This window comes from Mus caroli, unplaced genomic scaffold, assembly GCF_978045245.1.
Source record: "Mus caroli unplaced genomic scaffold, Mus_caroli_1 scaffold_2, whole genome shotgun sequence".
Classification (NCBI taxonomy): domain Eukaryota; kingdom Metazoa; phylum Chordata; class Mammalia; order Rodentia; family Muridae; genus Mus; species Mus caroli.
In genome coordinates, this window is record NW_028227257.1 from 22,264,400 (window position 1) to 22,285,376 (window position 20,977).

At 45.2% G+C, this 20,977-nt stretch overlaps 1 protein-coding gene and 1 non-coding gene across 3 annotated transcripts in view; one reads left to right on the top strand and one right to left on the bottom strand.

The window, feature by feature from the left end:
• Positions 1-20,977, bottom strand: part of Rpn2 (ribophorin II) — a 47,448-nt gene that overhangs the window by 10,368 nt on the left and 16,103 nt on the right. For both annotated transcript variants that reach the window (XM_021156958.3, XM_021156957.3), the window contains exons 6-12: positions 20,185-20,319; positions 18,016-18,192; positions 15,903-16,021; positions 12,981-13,086; positions 5,089-5,180; positions 3,048-3,162; positions 606-800 (exon numbers count right to left, since the gene is read on the bottom strand). In XM_021156958.3, the coding sequence (XP_021012617.1) occupies positions 606-800; positions 3,048-3,162; positions 5,089-5,180; positions 12,981-13,086; positions 15,903-16,021; positions 18,016-18,192; positions 20,185-20,319 (939 nt within the window). The remainder of the gene's footprint in view (positions 1-605; positions 801-3,047; positions 3,163-5,088; positions 5,181-12,980; positions 13,087-15,902; positions 16,022-18,015; positions 18,193-20,184; positions 20,320-20,977) is intronic.
• Positions 4,286-4,388, top strand: LOC147005746 (U6 spliceosomal RNA). Its single transcript, XR_015046579.1, has one exon. It is a non-coding gene; the product is annotated as a U6 spliceosomal RNA (small nuclear RNA).

A 20,977-nucleotide genomic window follows, 5' to 3' on the forward strand; every position in this document is an offset into this window, starting at 1 on the left:
AGAAAGGCAGCTGCCCCTTCATCCTGCAGGGAGACAGGCCTGGCTGACTTTGCTAACTGCCCTCTGCCACTTCCCAAACACACTCTACTTCCTGCTCCTTCCTTAGACTAAAGGCTCAGAAGCCTCCATCTCCCTTCTCTGGAGGCTGCTCCTTAACATGCACTCCCAGATACTCTTCCAAGAAGCCCCATGGTTCCTTACTTAATCTCTTGCTCTAAAGCTGCATTTCATGTTTCTGTCATCGGAACTATCAAAAAAGTAAGGCCGGTCAGGAAGAACCATGAAACCTAATGCACAATCACGTAATTGCTGGACACGGTTAACTAGCGCTCTGCACACCTACAGTCCACTCCCTGCCCTCTTCTTCCCCAGGCTACAACAGATCCCAAAGACCTAGACTATTTGTTCATCGATGAATGCCCCAATGCCTTCTGTAACCAGAAAACCTTTCCAATAAAATAGTTATAGAAATTCATGGGATGTGTGTATTTCATTCATTTGTCTGATCAATTGGTATCTACTATGTGCTAAGGCTGCAGCGTGGGACCCTATGTCTCACAGGTGTGGCGCCGCAGCCCTCACCTAGGCGCCTAACAGGCACATACCACGTTCCAGAGGATGGGGTTCTTCAATGTGGCATCCCCGATGATTAAGTAGAGTGTGTAGGTGCCAGAGGCAGAGTCAAATTCAATCTTCCTTTCAGAGGTGTCCAGTTCAAACTTATATACATTCTTGTTATCTGGCTCAGCAACAAACACCACTTCCTGGCCAGTCTTCTGGTTATGAAGTCGAACAAACGTCTGGAGAGAACAAGAATTCCATCTGATCAGAGGGTCCAACACCGAGTTGGCCAGGAATAGAGAGTCCTACTCGTTTGTCATAGCAAGAGCTCTGGCTCAGGCTCTTCAGAGGGGAGAGAGTAGCCATCTTACCCTAGTTCCTACCCCAGGGACAACTTTCTGCTTGACAAAGGAGAGAATATTGGCTTAGCTGTCCAGCAATGCTCAGCGACTCGGAGGCTGAACACCTAGTGTGAGCAATTGCCCTCCTGCCATCTTCTGGCCACTCTGCTGCCCAATTAACTTCTTCACCAGAGAGCCAAGAGAGGGAAACGAGGTGGAACGGCATGAGGCTCGCTTTCAATTTCCTAGTGTTTCCAGCTCAAGATGTAGCAGTAGAGGCTCTGCTGCTGATAGCAAGCAGAGTTCTAAGTGGACAGAGCAGCCTGATGTCACAAAGAGCCTGGCTCTGAACACAGCGACCAGCCCTATCACTTAGTAGCTGAGTGATAGTAGCCCTATCACTTAATCTCCTGTACCTTGACTTCTCCATCTTTACCACAGAAATATGTTAAAGATGCCTGTGTGCCTGCGTGTGAAGCATGAAGCACAGAGCCTGGGAAGTAGGAGCCACTCGACCACCATCCATCTGTACCTGTCCAGCCTCAGTACAGTGGTTCTGAGTCTAGTCAGTTATGGTATAAGAAACTAAGGTCTTGTCAATGTGTGTTAGCACTGCAACAAAACTTAATATCCACACAAGGTTTTCCTTTCAAAGGCTTCAAGGCAAAGAATTCAACAAGACAAGTGGCTGGCTCCAATTTATAGGTTAGAAGGCTAGAGCATTAAATGAGTTGCCATAGCAACACAGCTAGCGCTGCACCTACACATAAAGCATAAATCTCATTTGAGAGTACACACACCACACTATTGAGGGAAGGGAGCCCACAGCGCAGAGCATCCTGACTCAGGCAATCAGTCTTGCCCAGGGGTGGGGAGAGGATGCCTGTCTGCCATCTGTACTGCCACACTCATTTTCAAATGTCACACCACTAAGTCACAGATTACAGAAAGAAGCTGGCAGAATCCAGACAAAGCCCCATTCCTTACATTATCGTGCCTCACCCCCACCTCCATTTAGTCTTCTCATTTCTTTTCATTTTCTTCCTCGTGCTATGTGGCTGGCAAATGTCCTTCTGGGAGAGAACTGGAAAATGCTGAGGCTCAAGTGCTTAAAAGTCAGTTTGAACACAGGTCCTGGCTAAGCTACCTGAAGTTTGTGGGTTAAAGCAGGGAGAAACTCAACAGCCAGGGCTATTCTAGTGGCACAGGTATACACAGAATCTATGGCCACAAGAGACAGGGCCTGCAAACAAACCCACGTCAGCGGTCCACAGGCTCTGGCTAACACACCAGCACAGCACACCAAAGGCCACTGGCTTTGACAATGTTTGTCTTTCAGCACTCAGAATATTTACCTAAAATTCCCTTTGTACAACACCTAACCACATGTGACATGGTCAGGATCAGTCCTTGACAACTGAGAAGGACCAGAGAGGTGGGAAGCTAGGGAAGGTGTCAGAGGACAAGCACATTGCTGGGGAAATGGTTGAAAATCTTTTTAGCTCCTTTAAAACACTCTTTATTGTGTGTGAGAGGGAATGACCTAAGCACAGGAATGGACAGTAGCGTGTGTCTGGAGGCCAAGTCTGTGTAGTTGTTAATCCTCTGGTTTTAAATGGGTTCCAGGAGGGAACTCACATTGTCAGGCTTGCATAGCAAGAACATTTACCCAGAGTCATCCGCCTTGCGGGCCCTTCTTATACGGTCTAAACACTATGAAAATCTTACATTAAAAGCACGTGGTTTTTAACAAGGCCTTGGGTGATGCTAGTGAACAGCGGAGGAGGAGAACCACAGTGCCGATGGATACAGCAGAGCTAAACAGAATGTGAGAGAAAAGCGTTATTTCTCCCAAGAAAACCTGAGCTTATCTTCCTGTCTCAGCTACCCCAAGCTTCTAGGACTAGCATCTCAGCCGCTGAGCTGAGCTCATCTTTTTCCTTTTTCTAAAAATGTGTGTATTCAGTTACTGGGTCTCCCTCACTACCGAGGGAGTAATGGGACATGGACAGGCTGACCAGACAGTCAGGGTGCAGCCAGGCTCTCTGCAAATGGGAATGTGATATTTGCATCTGTGTCAGAGCATCACTGCTCTGGTGGACATTCAATTTCTGGACAGGAGAACAACAGGGGCCACTTCCTGACCTGGTGAGGGGTGAGCTCCGCACCGGTATTCACATCTACCAGCTGGAAAAACAGGGCAAAGTTCTGATGGCTGTCTGCGATGAATGTACCCTTGGCTTTGGCTGGGTAGGTCACCCTGAAAGAGATTATTTTATATACACATCAGACAGTCTTTTCCCAGCATCTCCCTGTCTGAAAACAGAGATAATAACAGTCCCACCAGCCCTGTCCCATTTCACCACTTCCAAGGTGGACCAACTAACGTACAAAAATATCTGTGGCCTAGAGGCCGAGCGGATCAATACAGCTGTACTGAAGAGGCATTTTCTTTTCTGTCTTTGTTTTGTTTTGTTTATTTGGTGCTGGAGCTAGAACTCAGGGTCTCATGCATGCCAGCCAAGGTGGACCAGAAAGGCTGACCCGACCACTAAGCCTCCAATCTCAGCTGCAGGCCAGGACTGAGGAAAAACACAGAGAAAACCTGACCCAGGGTCTGGGGAAACGCTCTATGAGAATGTATACCTCCAGGCCTTCATTCACTGACTCGTGCCCTTAACTGGCCCAGCTCAGGTGCAGGGAGCGTACGTGCACACTGCAGGGCTGACAGAGTGCAGAGGGACAGTCACAGGTCGACGCCGCCAGCAGCACTGAGGCTGACAGGGGCAGGAGGCTGGGGTGCAAAGCAGAAGGGGTGCTAGGCATTTTCTTTTTTATGCTTTGTTTCCTGGACCGTCTCAATTTATTCTTCTGCTGTGAAATTGGCTTTTAAAAAGACATTTTCTTGGAAGGCAGACCTGATGAGGAAAGCTGTCTTTCCATAGAGGTCTCCTGGGACTTCAGAGAAAGACAGCTGAGGGTCAGCAAGCCAACCAGTTACAGAGATCACACCTGGCTTCATTTTACATTCTCAGTTTATATTGACTAACGAAGACCAAGTCTACAGAGAATTAACTTTGCAAACCACTTTTCCAGACATTACTGTAGTGCATTCTCAAACACTGCTCCCCACTAACGCTACAGGGCATAAAATCTAGCTCTACATGCCTCCAATGAAAAAGCAGCTTAAAGCATGCCTTGCCTTCAAAATAGCTTTAGAGTTTCCCTGCCTCTACAGCCACTCCATCAGAGTACAGTTGGGATCTGAGCTACACCAAAGACAAACCCCTCCCATGCTACCCCCAAAAATAGGGGTCTAGGTGATACTGACAAATGGTCTTCACCAAGCATTCTGGCCAATCCTGATCAAATGTTAATGGCTAGTGTTACTTCAGCACCACTTGTGTTAAAAATCTGTCATGATACAGAGACCATTATGGCTCTTGTGCAAAGGTGACATGCAAATTTGAAGTGTTCCATGTTTTTATGTTAAAAATGTTAATGGTTCCCTAGGAGTTTGCACTTAAAAAACAAAACAAAACAAGATTCTGAAGCGGTGCCCAGGGCACCAGGAGCTTCCATGTAGTAGAGGCACACTGGTCTTACAGCAGTTCTCAGCTCGTCAGTCACCATATCTACGTTACAACTCATTAGCAGTAGCAAAATTGCACTTATGAAGTAGCAACAAAAATAACCTTGTATTTGGGGGTCACTGTATCAAAGGGTCACAGCATCAGGAAGGTTGAGAAGCACTGTTTAAGAGCTAGGTCTAAGGCTTTCAAACTGGATTTAGACTACCACTGGCCAGAAAGTTTCCATTAGGACACACCAAAGGCTTATTCAGGACTCTGAAGACAAGACTGCAGTACAATACAGATTAACCCACTGTTTCCTCGGAAGAGTGGACTAGATAGAGGTTGATTCCCTGAGGTAACAGAGTTGGCTCATGAACCAAACACTAGCATGAACAACTAGCAGGCCCACATCTGGGACCTGCCCACGAGGATCCCTAGAGCAACACCACTGAAACCATAGTCTCTTGAATTTGGGATGAGAGTGGGGTCACTGCCATCACAGAGACACCAGCTGGTGGGGTGGGGGTGGCGAGTAGGGAACAGTGCCTTGGTTATGTTCTTTCCAGCTCTGAAGCTTGGGGGTCCTCAGGCCCAGGTGGCAGCCCACTTACCGGGTAGTTTTGGGTGCAATGCTCTGATCCTTATCCACAGTGGAAAGATCAACATTTGTGATGCCAACTTCAGTGGAGATCTTGACTCGAAGCTACAGCAAAACATGAAAGACATTCATCACCTGATGGGTATGAGACATGTATACCAAAGCCTTCCTCTGTGTGTGTGTGTCCATGTGCATATAATCTAGAATCTCCTATATTTGGTAGATAAGGACCACCACCAAGTCACAGCCACAGAACAATATTTTCTACTTTTTTCCTTCCTTTCTTACTTTTTTTTTGTTATTTATTTATTTATTTGGTTTTTAGAGACAGGGTTTCTCTATATAGCCCTGGCTGTCCTGGAGCTCACTCTGTAGACCAGGCTGGCCTTGAACTCAGAAATCCGCCTGCCTCTGCCTCCCGAATGCTGGGACTAAAGGCCCAGCTCCTTTCTTATGTTTTTGAGTCCATCCCATATGGCCTAGGCTGGCCTTGAACTACTGATCCTTCTGATTCCACCTCCTAAATGGCTGGCTGGAGTAGAAAGGTGTGCCACCATGTCTGGCTTTACACAGCTTTGTCTATGCTTGGCAAGTGTTTTACCTACTGACCTATAACCCAAACTGTAAAATGTTCTCTTAAAAGTGAATAAAGACAGGACAAGAATTCTAGGATAGGAGTCTTCGAGACCACTGTAAACCAGGCCAGATGCACCTTTCCCCAGCCCCATCCTGAGCCCTAAGTGGTAAGACCCGGCTCTTGCCCTTCATTACATCTCTAGATTTCACATGTATCTTCAAAGTTGGAAAAGCAGGGCAAGTTTTTGTTTGTTTGTTTTGTTTTAATAAAAAAAAAAAAAAAAAAAAAAGGAAGATCCTTAAAGTTAATAACCTGGCGGCGGTGGTGGTGCTCGCCTTTAATTCCAGCACGCAGGAGCCAGAGGCAGTCAATCTCTGATTTCGAGGTCAGCCTGGTCTATAGAGCAAGTTCCAGGACACCCCAGGCTATACAGATCACCTCAAAAAACCAAAAACCAACCAACCAAACATGGAGTGGTCCTTAAGTAAGGTCTAAATAACTCATGCTGGGAAGTCCTGCCGACTGCAAGGATTTACTCGGCATGTACTCTATGGAAGGCCCTGGCTCCGTAAAGCCATGTCATTCTACACAGCAGGAAGGCAGTGCTATGTCAGGTGTGGGCATCAGAGACTGCAGAGGGCATGATCAGGGATCAGAATCCTGATCAGGCTCTGCCTCTTACTAAGTTTTCGTGCAGTAACCCTCTCCACGCAGATGTCAGATGCCATGGCGAATCTCCATACTGTTAGTCAAGTAGCTCCCACTACTGTGTACTGGTCGGCACACTATGGCCTCTGTTCCCCTTGGAGTCACTGAGAAGCATAAATGTGAGGAGAAGGAGACGATATTATTTTTGTGGAAGTCTTAAGAACACAAACTATGTCCAGACACAGGCTTGCTCCTTTAGTCAGGCTTTCTGATAAGATGACATGAAGCAGAGCCTCCAACTGACTCACTAAATACTCCTGTTGTAGGCAAAAAAAAAAAACCCTTGGTTGTTTCCAACCAGTAAGATCTGGAATCTGTTCTAGTGCAAACCAGACCATCCTGGCTCTTCCTTTATAAACATTCCTAATGCCAGGAAATAAATTTTAAAGTTAGGTTAAAATAAATGTAAATACCTAAAAGATACAGAAAACATGTTAAAAATCTAAGTCTGAATGTGTAAATTATGCAAAGGCAAGGCACATTTTTGTGCACATGTGCAAATGTATTCATGAATCCTTCAACATGGCAGGCTTGAGTATAACAGAGAGATCCTTGGCAGATCCAATCGTTTTGCTTAACTGCTGGGACCAAGGAAAAGAGCAACCTGTACAAATACTGGAAGAAGAGCCATGGCATTTTTTAAGGGGCCACACCAAGGTATGACAGCTCAAATCAAGACCAAAACAAGAAAAGCAAAGGAACACCTTTTAGCAGTCTTTTCTCCTGCTTCGATAAAAAACCATTGTGTAACAGCAGCTTCAGTTATCTGGCTGAATAATTTTTTGTTTTGTTGAAGAAAACTTGGGAATGTGAAAGAGTTCTGATCAGAGGCTGTCGGACTCTTTTAGTGGATACACAGCCACTCACTGGCAGAATTCTATCTGGCATGGCTGCCTGGCAATGAGACAGGTATCTCCACGGTTACAGCAGCAGAGGCAGGAGAAGCAAATCATCAAATGGACAAGCCAGGGAAAAAATTAAATGCATCCCCTCCCCCAATATACACACACATATACACACAGGCAAGCATGGGAAGAACTAAAAGCCCCACCTCCAACTCACTACACAGGCAAGCTATGGAAAGAAATACCCCCAACACACCTTACCACACACAAGCAAGCCATAGAAGAACTAGCCACACACAGGGTAGGTTCAGAATCAGATCAAGCTCTCTTATATGAAGTCAGGTCTATAGAGGTTCTTGGTATTTCTATCAGACAACACACAATCGGAAAGCTCAGGCAAAGACGCTGCCCAAGAAATCTGAACAACACATGTGGCCAGACTGGTATACACTTCTACTTGTGATAAAGACAAAAAATATAACTTTATCAAATGATCCCTCCACGACAAATAAAAAAGCTTTTTTCTATTACCTTAAAAATATATTATTTTAAATGATGTGTATGTGTCTGAGTGTGGCTGCTCCATACACATGTGTGCACGCTGTCCTTGGAGGACAGAGCTATTAGATCCCCAAGAGCTGCAGTTATAGGCAGTTGTGAACTGTCAGATATGGACGCTGGGAACTAAACTCAGGTCTTCTGGAAGAGCAGCAAGTACTCTTAACCCATTGAGTCGCCGGGCGTGGTGGCGCACGCCTTTAATCCCAGCACTTGGGAGGCAGAGGCAGGGTGGATTTCTGAGTTCGAGGCCAGCCTGGTCTACAGAGCCTCATCTTTTACTTTTTCTTAGCACCCAGAAGCTATTGATGACAGACAGACTTCTCTGAGAACGACTGAGCTGAGAGCATGGAGAAAGACTCATATTATTCTTTTCCTGTACTTTGAAAAAAAAACCCACACATCTACATGTATATTTAATTCCTGTTTTTAAAATTCAAAACAGGCAAAAACAGAAACAAAACAAAAATGTGAGAATAGGAGGGAGACTTGTAGGGAGGAGAGGAGCTGACGAGGGTGGAGAGGACTAAGAGAGGGAGGGGGCTGTAGCAAGAATGCACCGTGTGCATGTATGAAATTGTCAAAGAATACATTTAATATTCAAAGTAATCTTTTTTTTTCTCTCAGTAGATAGAGACAGACAAGTAGATAAGGATCAGACAAGGCTCTTTCAGAGTATCCTAAACATAGCAATAAGGAAGCCGTCAAGTTTCTTACCCATGAGCAGAAACACAGCCATCAGAGCCTGCTCATCAGGACTGCACTGAGTGTTTACACTGAAGGAATCGCCTCACACGTTCCCAGACGATACAGACACAAGGAATGCACACAAGGAACGCACACAAGGAATGGCAAACTGAGTGAACTTGAGTAGTTGACTTTGCTTTCCTATTTTAAAAGGCTGCCAAACGCCCTGCTGCACAGAAACACTGCAGGACTGTTAGCGAATAGACAGAACAGCTTAAAACAAACCTTTGCTCCTAAAAATATCTCACAACAAATGGACTTCTGGAAACAGTCATAAGAAAAGCATTCCTATGCCACTCTTTTACAGCAAAGTGTGCAATAAAAACCAGAACTTTTGCAGGCCTGTTTTAAGACTCCGTAGAGTCCCAGTTGGTTAACTAACTCTTCCTTCAAACCAGTGTTGTGGGGTTAGTCTCAAACAGGAAAGGGGCTGTGTGCCCACTGTAATGCACAGGCCTGCTTTACACAGGAGAACACACCACCTCTTTCATTGCTTGCAGTGTATCCTATATACATACACCCCCAAAATGTTTAAACACCAGGAAACGTGGTCTTTCTGCTGAGAGTAATAACTCCCCATTTGGCTTATTACTGTCAAAAATGATGGTGCATTAGAGGCAATTAATGCTAATGAAAGCTTCCAAGCCCTGTTCCCCTGACAGCCAGCCCCGTGTCAATGGGTACTATTACAGGTTTCCACATGAAGCACCGCTAATGCACTCTAACCAATGCTGGCATCTCGAAGGGGGAGCAAACAGGGCTTGCTGACCTGTTCTTAGGCTCAAAAGGTGACTATTACTGAAATTACATAGTACAGTTGTACTTACATACAGCAAGAATCAAAACACACACACATGCCCACATACACAAATGGACACACACCGAGCTCCAATGTGATAAAGTGGAAGAGAAAATTTTTTTTCTGCTTATCCATCCCTGGAAAGGGGCAGGACAATAAATGGTCTCAGTAAGGGCTGACCACAGTTGCATCCGGAGCTATTAGACAATTCTGCTATTCTGTGCTTAGTTTTTCCAACAACTACAAAAACACTTGGACAAACAGCAGACTTGACATTTCAAGAAGCCGAGTGTTACAATAATCCACAGGGCACTACTGGATTACAGACAAAATAGATTAATGGAATTGAATTCTGGGTCCAAAAATGAACCTTTAAATTTATGGCCAATCAAGTTCTGACAATGTCAAGACAATTCAATGAGCAAAGAATAGTCTGTCACAAATGGCACTTGGACAACCGAGTCTCCATGCCCAGAAGAAAGAGGTCAAAGACACACAAAAGCATCTCAAAGCACATCAAAGACCTTAGGTTAAGAGCTTTTGAAAATATAAAATTCTTATTAAAAAGCATCTCTATGATTTTGGTTTAGAAAATGGTTTCTTATATAATATCTAAATCACAAGTGACAAGAGAAAACATAAATTAAAATCTTTTGCGTTTAAAAAGACAGTATCAAGAAAAACTGAAGACCACTTAAAGAGTGGGAGAAAATTTCTGTAAATCATGTATCTGACAAGGAAATTATAGCCAAAGATCTATAAAGAACTCTTCTGAGTCAAACATTTAAAAGAGAAGCAAACGGAAGTGGAGGTATGGGGGTGGGATGGGGGTGGCGAGATGGCTCAGCAGAGGGCCTGGGTTTGATTACTAGCACCCACATGGCCCAGCCAGCCGTCCCTAGCTCCAGTTTCTGGGGATCCAAGGCCCTCTTCTGGCCTCTGTGGGCACTAGGCACACTTGGTGCACTTAGATACATGCAGGTAAGAAAGACACTCATACATAAAAATAAATCTTAAAAACACACAGTGTTTAAGTACAAGTACCAAATATAAATAAACAACGTGTTTTTTAGTCAGCCCCACAAATGAATAAAGTACTTAAATAGGGTAAAACATGAACAATTCTAAAAATACTGCATGTACTAAACGAGAAACAATTCCAGAGGCAGAAGTTAGCATATTGTGTGACTCCCAGTCATATGAGCATCCTGAAGAGGAAAGCACAGAGAAAGTAGATTTGTAGATGCTGGGGCTGGAAACAGGAGGGACGGGAAAGCGGCTAGTGCTAAGAGTCTGCTTTCTAGGATGATCAAAATGTTCTAGAATAGACAGTTCTAAACACACACCAAGAATATCTAACTACATACTTCCAATGAGTAAATTTCATGGGATTGTAAATTATATCTCAATAAAGTCACAGAGAAGAGAGGGAGGAAGGAAGGGGAGAAGAGGGAGGGGTGCAAAGGGAGAGGGGATTGAGAGAGAGAAGAAAGAATGCATTAAGTCCCCCCATTTGGAGATTACCACACTGCAGCCTGTTCTAAACACCCTAGAATGTGGGAAAAGATTCCTTTTCTTTCTCTACATAGTCTACTATAGAAACTGACCATTAACCGATCAAAGTGTGGCTTCTAGCCACAGGAAGTTCCTCGCCTAAAGGAAAAGCAACACATGTAGGAGATAATGGTGATACAATGTGCTCAGCTCAAGTGGAGAAGGCCTGGGAAGCAGACCGAGAACCAGGTGAAGTGTCTGATGCTGTGGGGGAGCCTGAGGGAGGGAACCAGGTGAAGTATCTGATGCTGTGGGGGAGCCTGAGGGAGGGAACCAGGTGAAGTGTCTGATGCTGGGGGGGAGCCTGAGGGAGGGGGCCGCTGGAGGGGAGCCCCGAGGAGTTCCCCGTGAGGTGCTATGAGAAGGGTTATTTTAACAAATCTAATTCTATTTATCTGTGTGTGTATGAGTATGTGTGTGCATGCCTCAGCAGATGTACAGGGGTTAGAGAACAACTTGTGGGAACTGACATTCTCCTTCCTGTCACTCCACGGTTTTGCTAGTCCCCAGACAAACCCTGGCATGGAGGTACAAATCTGTTACACCAGCACTGGGCGTGCGTGTGTGTAGAGACAAGTGGGTTCCCCTATTCAGTGGATACTGGCCAGCCAGCCAAGCAAAATGGCAGGTTCCATATTCAGTGACAGATTCTGTCTTTTTTTGAGACAGGCTCTCACTGTATAGCCCTGACTGCCCTGGAACTCACTCTGTAGACCAGGCTGGCCTAGAACTCAGAAATCCACCTGCCTCTGCCTTCCAAATGCTGGGATTAAAGGCGTGCGCCACCACTGCTTGGTGACAGATTCTATCTTAAATGCAGAGGAATGGAGAGTGACAGAGACAGACACCTAAGGTGCACCTCTGGTCTCTATACATATATATAACATGTGAGCATATCTGCACACAGTGTACACATATGCATGTACCAAACACATCCCTAAAAAACAACAACAACAAAAACCCAACAATAACAGAAATAAATACCACCTCCACAATCAAGAAAAAAAGCTTTAAAACTTGTGTACATCAAGAATCCATAAAATAATACTGAGAAGAAACCTGAAGTTTAGAACTATGGCTCAGTGTCTAGCACAGATGCTACTCCTGAAAGCCAGTAAGGAGAAAGTGAAGAAACCAGCAATGGACATACAGTTCACAGGGAGGAAGCCCAAGCCGCCCATTAACCACAAGAACAGCACTCAACCTCACAACAAAGAAAAATCACAAGGAACCCTCTAGACTACAGACCATAAACACGGGTGATGCCAACACTGGAGAGAATACAGAGCCATTGGCAGTGTCTAATAAAACCAAGGCTTCTTGGAAGACATTAGAGTGGGCTGTGCAGCACTTGGTGAGTGACTAGAAACAAACATGAAGGGAACAAAAGCCTCAAGTGCCAGCCCAGCAACGTCGCTAAAAAGCCGTTTCCAAGGCACAGGAGAAGAAAGACAAGGCAACAAGGAAAACAAGGCCTCTCAGTAGGTAACATGTGATGCTGCAAGTAGGGCCTCTCAGAGGAAACTGCAGTGAAATCATACGAAATTTAAAGGTTCAAGATACACAAAAAATTAATTCCTATCCAATCTATGTTCTAGCGAGTGGATGAGATCAGTTGTCTGTGCCCAAAAGGTCAGACATGAGGCAAGGCCTGGAGTTTCAGAAAACATCTTCCTTTCTGTCACACTTCAGAATAAGTATCTACCCAGTAAGTAGGGCCTGCTTTTGAAAAGGTCAACCCTTCCAGTTGCCTATTCTTCTTGTTTAAAGAGAATGTCAAAGGTGTCTTCAAAGGCAAAATTAGGACGGTGTGAGGATCAAAGTGAGTGACTAAGATCACAGCACTGGTCAGGCCCATACCCACAACACTCCACAGCTCATTAGAAAACTACATTGTAAAAATGAATGAAGGCGAAGGGCAGCCTATGCTCCTCACAGTTGGAGATGGGATGGAAGAGAAGAGAAGAGTGTACAGAGTGCAGCCCTGGCTTAAAATCCCAGAACAAAGGGGACTTTGGCCCAGGCACAAAAGTCAATATACCACATGACGGAGGCTTTGTGCCTTGGTCATTTGAGATATATTAATGTGGCAGTAGGGGTACAAGAAAAGCACCTACCTCTACAGTGTTTGCAATGTAACGGCTGTCACCTTCAACTCTGACAGAGAAGTCATAGTAGCCGCTGGGAAGTTTAACATTCTTGAAGTTTAGCTCAAAAACATTCCTGTTGGGAGTGAGGGCAACATTAGCAAGAACTCAGGAGAAGTCCTGAGTGCATCACACTAGCTATAAGAACACCCTCACCAGTTGGGCCTCCAACTCCCTGCTGCCTCCCTCTATGCCCCCGGCAGTCTCCAGCTCAGCCACAAATTAGTGTGGGAGACAAACACCATCCAGGACATACATTGTTCTTTGCTTCCTCTCAGGTCCTCAAAGCCCCACCCCTGCAGCGCCCTCCTGTAAGGGGTGTGCTGCAGGCAGGTGTGCAGTCTGACCCAGTCGCTTGCTTTCTGCTGTTGCCCATCTTCTTAGTGGTGGGGATGGAATCCCAGGCCCAGGGATGCTGCACACACTTTACCACCGCGCCTGTGCCTTATCACGCTCATCAACAAAACCATCCAACGACTATACCTCCAAGTGTCCGAAGATGTTGTGTGGAGGAGTAGAGTTGTGTGTCATTTTTTTTTTTTTTTTTTTTTTTTTTTGGCTTTTTGAGACAGGGTTTCTCTGTAAAGCCCTGGCTGTCCTGGCACTCACTTTGTAGACCAGGCTGGCCTTGAACTCAGAAATCCACCTGCCTCTGCCTCCCGAGTGCTGGGATTAAAGGCGTGCGCCACCACGCCCGGCTTGTGTGTCATTTTTTAATATTCTATCTATGTTTTTAATTTATAAAAGGTTATTTATTTTACAAATTAATAATCCTTTATTTTAAACAAAAAAAGGTGGAGAACCCCTGTAATCATCAGAAAGAGTCCAGTGACTTTTAGAGACAAGTTTACCTGGTCATTTGATGTCTATAGCAGGGAAACTTTTACACTATGGAAAAAACACATTCTCTCCAATATTCCAACCGCCATGACAGTAATTCATTGATACTAAATAAGGTTTTATATAGAAACCAAGTCTTAACTTTTAAAAAATACACATAGTAAGAATAGTCATTTGAGACAAATATTTAATCCCACGGGGAAATTGTTAATGATACAGTTACAAACTAATTCAGTTTCAAATGTACCTGTGGAGCTAAAGAGGTGCCTTGGTGATTAAGAGTACTTTCTGCTCTTACAGAGGACCTAGGTTCAATTCCCAGCAACCATATGTGGTCTACAACCATCTATGACTCCAGCTCTAGGTGATCTGAGTACCAAACATACATGTAGTACACATACACACATGTAAGCAAAACACATATACACACAGAATAAAGGAAGTCTAAAAAGAACTTAAATAATAAAATGTACTTATATTCATAGCTAAAAGACTGACAAAAAGCAGGGGCTGGAGAGATGGCTCAGCAGTTAAGAACACTGATTGCTCTTCCAGAGGTCCTGAGTTCAATTCCCAGTAACCACATGGTGGCTTACAACCATCTGTAATGAGATCTGATGCCCTCTTCTGGCGTATCTGAAGACAGCTACAGTGTACTCATATACATAAAAAAATAAATCTTTAAAAATAAATAAATAAAATATAAATAAATAATCTTTAAAAAGAAGACCGACAAAAAGTACTATAAAATATGGGCATAAAATGTGTGTGAGAGCCGGGCGTGGTGGCGCATGCCTTTAATCCCAGCACTCGGGAGGCAGAGGCAGGTGGATCTTTGAGTTCGAGGACAGCCTGGTCTACAAAGTGAGTTCCAGGACAGCCAGGGCTATACAGAGAAACCCTTTCTTGAAAAACCAAAAAAAAAAAGTGTGTGAGATAAAAGCTATCTCTCAGTGGTAGAATTATGAATGATTTATGCTTTCTGATTTTTCTATAATGTAGTACTCATATATCAGACAAAAGTAATATTAAATATGGAGAAGACCACTACTCAGTGCCACAGGGCTGGGTGAGCAGAGCCTGCCTGAGAGGACCCAGACCCCCAGAGCCCCTGGGTACCATTAAAATGAGCAGATCAGTGGTGGAGAGATGGAAGAGAAAGAGAAGCAGATATACAATGAAAAGAAGCAAAACTGGAGGCTCAGTGTTAGTGAAGACCAACCCAATGGGGAGATGCCACATAAGGCCACGGTGAGGTCCTGGCCTGTGCTGCCGTGGAGGGTCATGTCTAGGTCCATGGCCCCACAGTAGACAGGGACTATTACCACTAAAGGCCATGCAGAGGTCAGAGAGCAGTGCAGTGCTAGCCCCATCCCTCACTTGGGCAGTACAGGAGAGCTGGCCCTGACAGTGTGAGCATGGGAGAGCTGTCAGGCTGACTAACTCAGCTATGACCCAGGCCCAGATCCAAGGCTTTGAGCTGGCCCAGCCCAACACCTACCCCATCTACGAACTGCTAGAGCTTGTGAAGGGGCCGGTCCTCCAGAACCAAACTTGCAGGTTCTTCATGACACAGGGCAACAACAGGATACCCCAAAGGAGTCCCACTGAGGGTCCAGTACTGATAGCGTAGCAGAAGCCAGAGGCCTCAAACCAGACCAATGACTCACTGCCATGAACATTTGCAAAAACAGATGTCTGGGCAAAAGAGTGTACTGTGAGACACACCATGACACAGCACAGCTTCCACAGCGAGGTGTTTTGTTCGTTCATTTGTTTTCTTTTGTGGAGAGGATACTAGGGCAGAGGGTGGATATAGAGACAGAGAGATGAATAGGATTCAGGTGCATGATGTGAAATCAACAAAAGAATCAATAAAAAGTTAAAAAACTAAACTAGTAAGGGCCACTTATCTTCCTGGCACTCTTCTTATCACCCCAGGCACATGTGGTTTATGACTTGGGTAAGTACCCCTCTGCTACACTGGTTGAAAGTTAACTCTTCAAGGCACAAAGCTGGTGCCCTGCATACATCTTCGTGTCCCAGACTTACCCCACAAGTGAAAAGGGTGTCTTCTGCAGGACGGTAGCTCTGGTAGCCGCGGACTTAGCATGCTCTAGCTTCACTGCAGCTTGAGCCAGAGGCTGAGACAAAACATTGCTGACCTGCAACTAGAAAGTCAAAACAAAACAGAACACAAGTGAATAGAACAAAGGCCACGGGAGTGGAAATTTGGTCTCTGGGGCAGTTTATCTACAGGAAGCCAGCTCTGCACAACGAGCACCTTTCTTCTGGAATGTGCACTGGTGTTGGCCTGCTGCCTACCAGAGACCAAATATAAGGGCAGACTAGATGACAGGATGCTTGCTACAGCTAGGGATGAGCCTACCGATGACCCTCCCCAGCCATCAGAGGAGGACACTAGAGAACAAAGTGTGCATGTGAGTGTGGCTGGCCCCAATCCTTTATTTTCACAGTACGGGACCTTGTATGTTCCAGGCAAGAGCTTTACCACTGAGCTACATCCCAAGACTCTAAGTTGCCCAGGTTGGTCCTGAGACATCACTCCATGGTGGAGGCAAGCTTTGAACTTGGGCTCCTCCCATCTGCGCTTCCCAAGATTGCAGGCCTGTCTCGCTAGCTTTATAGCTGCAGTTCCACTTTACCTAACAGGGCGTGTCCTGCTCTGGAGCATGGGTACTCCTTCCTAAGTCTGATAAGAGCTGAGGTGACACTGTGTACCACTCTACTCAGCCCAGTGTTCCTTGTGCTTGAACCCCTGCCCTGTCAACTCTACTATAGTATCCTAAAACAACCCCACTGCCCCAAAAGGAAGGAGGATCAGCGATTAATTTATTTACTGGGTTTCTGCCTATATGCCTACCTATGTGCATGTGTGCATGCATGTGCACATACCTATCCACATGTATCTGGAGGCCTTAGAAGGACACTGATCCTCCTGTATTATTCTCCAGATTATTCCCTTGAGACGGGGGTCTCACTTTGAACCTAGATCTTGCCATTTTTCAGCTAGCGAGCCTCAGTGACAGTCCTGTCTTCCATGCTGCTCCCCATAGCTGGTGCTTGGGTTATTGGTACACATGATCACACCTGAGTTTCAATCAGGGTCTCACTGTGTAGCCCTGGCTGTCCTTCAACTCAGAAAGCTGCCTGCCTCTGTCTTCCGAGTGCTGGGATTATAGATATGCACCAGCATCATCTGGCAACACCGGGCTTTTTACTTGGGTGTTGGGAATCTGAACTTAGAGCCTCATGCTTGCCCAGTAAGCACAGTAAGTGTACTTACAGAGTAAGTACCCTCGTGAATATAGCAATTATTCTTACCCAATGAGCCATTTCTCTAGTCTCAGTACCTAGCATTTTTGCAAATCTAGTATATGCTGAATCCTAGGCGTCTCACAAACTGTTGAAGGCAGACAGTATAATCCTTAATTTATAGATAAAGATACTGAGAGTGCAAGTCTTAAGAGGTTAAGGACTGCCAAAGGCCACATGGGCAAGTAAGGGTCAGGATTCAACATACTAGTGTTGGATGGACATGTGTGTATCCAGTTTCAAAGCCAGCATTCTTCCCACCGTCTTCTCTAAATCCCATATGAACTCACAGAACTATGTTAAAGGGGTTATTTCTCAGTCTACTCTTACATTGGGAAGACACAAGTTGTACCAAGGGAGACAGACAACTTTGAAATATGGGGAACCTTAGCAGGTTAGCAAAATCAAACTCATAGGACAGATGGGACTGCCTGTGTGGAACCCAACACCAACACAAACAAAATGGCAACTCTAGCAGAGATCTGAGCTTATCAGGGGTCAACAAAACCCAGCAGCAAATGCTTCATTTGAGATGAAAACTTCTAGAAGCTAGAAGGGAATATCTGCTCCCCGGAGACCAGAGTTCCAGGTGGCTGTGAGCTGCCAGGCTGGTGCTGGAAAAGACACTCCAGTCCTCTGCAAGAGCAGCAGTGCTCTTAACTACTGAACCATCTCTCCAACCCCACTTCTTTTTAATAGCTTTCAAAGCATTTGTGTCTAGCTCCCCATGCATATTTATTGGTATATCCTCATGGGGGCTACAAGTTGCCGTATACCACATCTCAAAGTCTAGCTCTAGAAAAAGCATGAGAATGGCAGGGGGTCATACCCTCAGGATAGCCTGTTCTTGAGTGTCAGAAGCAGAGCCCTCGGGCACAACCACCACTGGCACGTGGTAGCGATTCTGGGACAATGCAGCAGCAGCAGAGGCCACACTGAAGGCTTCTGAGAGGGACTCAAAGTTCTTCTTGCTGAAGATTGTGTTCATGAGCTGGATAACCTGATCCTGAGAGCAAAGGGAAGCAAGGCTCAGATTCTGTGTGGGCGTTAGAGGACCTCCCCACCCCCACCCCAGTCCTTGTGTGTCAGTAAACCCAACATTAACCAAATGAGGAATTAACGGGGACTAAACCCAAATTGAAACTAAAATCTGAGCTTGATAGTTTTTATATCACCTTCTATTATAAACAGAAATTCATCCATTTATTTGTTAGTCCTGTAACGACTGGTTAATATACAAATGCGAACTACCCCAGGGAACTACTGAGCTATGGAAGCAGAGGCTCAAGTTCACGGAACACTAACCAGCCGTTAAACCGTGAGAGCTGCTCTATACAAACATTACCTCAAGTCACCACAGACTGACAGCCGTCAATGCTCTCTAAATAAGGAAACTGAGGCTAGCACATGCTAAGTTAGAATACAGAAGGGAGGGAAGGATGAGGAAAGGCAAGAAAAAATTTGTTTGTCCCAGAACTCTGCCACAAAAGTTCTGTTCTCCCCTAATTGCCAAAATCCTCTCAGCTAGACTGTCTTTCTTCCTAACCTCTCTTTGAGCAATGCACGGGGCTAAGTCTGCATTCATAAGGGCACATTTTATGGTCAAAGTGTGTACTAGAAAGAAACTAAAATTATGCTCTCCACTAAGAACCTGGAGGCTGCATAAAGGAGAAAAATGAAAAGCAATTTTAAAGCAAGTGGCCCTAAAAGGCGTGATTATAATCTGGAGGCTGCTTGCTCGGGAGGAAACATTTTCTACTTCAATCAGTTTTGTTTTTTAAAATCTACCATCTAACAAAGAGCTCCCTTCATCCTGACAGCCCAATTCACAGTCGACATGAAATAATTTTCTGTAATTGTACCAATTACATTTTTCTATCAGGAGGCTGTTGACATGTTAAAATGGGTGACTGTTCACCAGAATTGTTATGTCAAAAGCAGTGACAGCAAAATGACTCTAGCCAAATACCTGGTTAGTAACAGCTTGGGAATAAACAAGAAACAGTTTAAGTTGTATGTGTAGAGTCGGCAGTCCATCTGTCTCAAAGGATACAGAAAACCCCCAAATGACTTATACCAGAAGACTCTGCACTCCTCAGTGTTCACGCTGACAGGAATGAAAAGAAAGCCTGAGGTTTCTAGTACTCCCTCCCACACTTAGGAAGAAGGAAGGGACACAGTAAGAATGCAAAGATGCGAACAAAGCAGCAGCAAGTTAATTCTAGTGACCCAAGAGAGATGTTACCTGCTGGGTATAGAAAGACATTTGCATAATGTGGTAAAGTAATGTAAATCTTAGCTTTAAATTCAAAGCTTTCCTCTAAAACTTTAAGTAACAAAACTTGTATTTTAAGTACTTGAGACCAAAGGTTGGTTACCTCACACACAGGGGACAGAGAGCTTTTACTTAAAAAATATATATCACAAATATTCTAACTAAAATCATTTAGGTTATCAAGCTCTTAAAAATAAGCAAGCAAACAAACAAACAAAAAAACCCCACACACAATTTTTAGCAGTATCTGGAAGACACACAAGCTTCTCATGGAAATAGCGTGAAGAACTCCATCTACCAGATAAGATTATCTGACTTAGCTCCTAATGAGGATGAAGGGAAGAAGGAAGAAGAGGCAATTCTGAGTCCAGGGCATGAAAGGAAATGGAAAAGCATTCAAGAGACAGCAGGAAGGGCTGGGCTGGGCTGTCAGGAGGAGAGAAGAGAGCAAACCTGGGTGATGCACTTGACTCTGTCCTTACTAATGATATGCAAATGCCTCACATAAACAGGTGTGACAGTTTATTTACATGGGGTCACACTGACTGGCAGCTTCAGTATAGGCATCAATACCCTCTACTTCTCAGTCTTTAAAACCTAACTAAATCCTGCATACCCACACCCTGAGGTGTGGCCGCAACACTTCTCTGGAAAGAGCTGCTCCTAGCAAATAAACTCAGCAGCGCCTATGAGCTCCATGCTCGACCATCTTCAGACACACACCTCCTTCATGGACGGTTCGGTCCCCACGTGGTCCATGAGCTTGTAGGTGGCAGCAACAAACAGTGCCGTGAGCTCCAGTCCTTCCTCAAACTGCAGATACACACCCCCTAGTTCATCCAGCCGAGCAACAAGGTCCTGTCACAAAAAAACAGAGGCATGTTGGGACACAGAGGTCATAGAAATGAGATACAAAAAGAACCATGACCCCAGACAGCTGGCCTTTCTTAACGGTCTCACGGAGCCTAAAGACCACCTAGGCCACTTAGTATTTTCTACAACCATAAATAAATGAAAAGCACTGGGGCAGACCGGCAGTCTCTGGCTGCTTTGGCAGCATGCCTCCCCTAGCCCCCGTCACTCCTGACAAACCCTAAGGGCCAGGGCACTGAAGCAGCCACTGGTTTGAGGAGAACAGTGATCCCAGCTGCAAACCTGCCAGAAAGCATGGCATGCACACGGAGCCATAGCCATGCACCTCCATAGTGCTGCTCCCCAGTCCATGGCGCTCCCTGAGGAACAGAGTGAAGCAGCTACCGTGCCTGTGAAGCACACAGCAATGACACTGGCAGAACTGCCTGCCACCACTGGCTATCCAGCTCTTGAGGGTGGCCATATCCTGGGTACAGGACTGAGCAATAGTCAGAAGTGAGAACCAGGTATGGTAGCACACACCTAAAATCCTAGCACTCAGAAAGTGAGGCGGGAAGATGCCAGCCTTAAGACCAGTAAGTGTTACATAAAGAGACTGTCTCAACCCCAAAATACCCACCAACAGTGGCCACTTAGCAGGCAG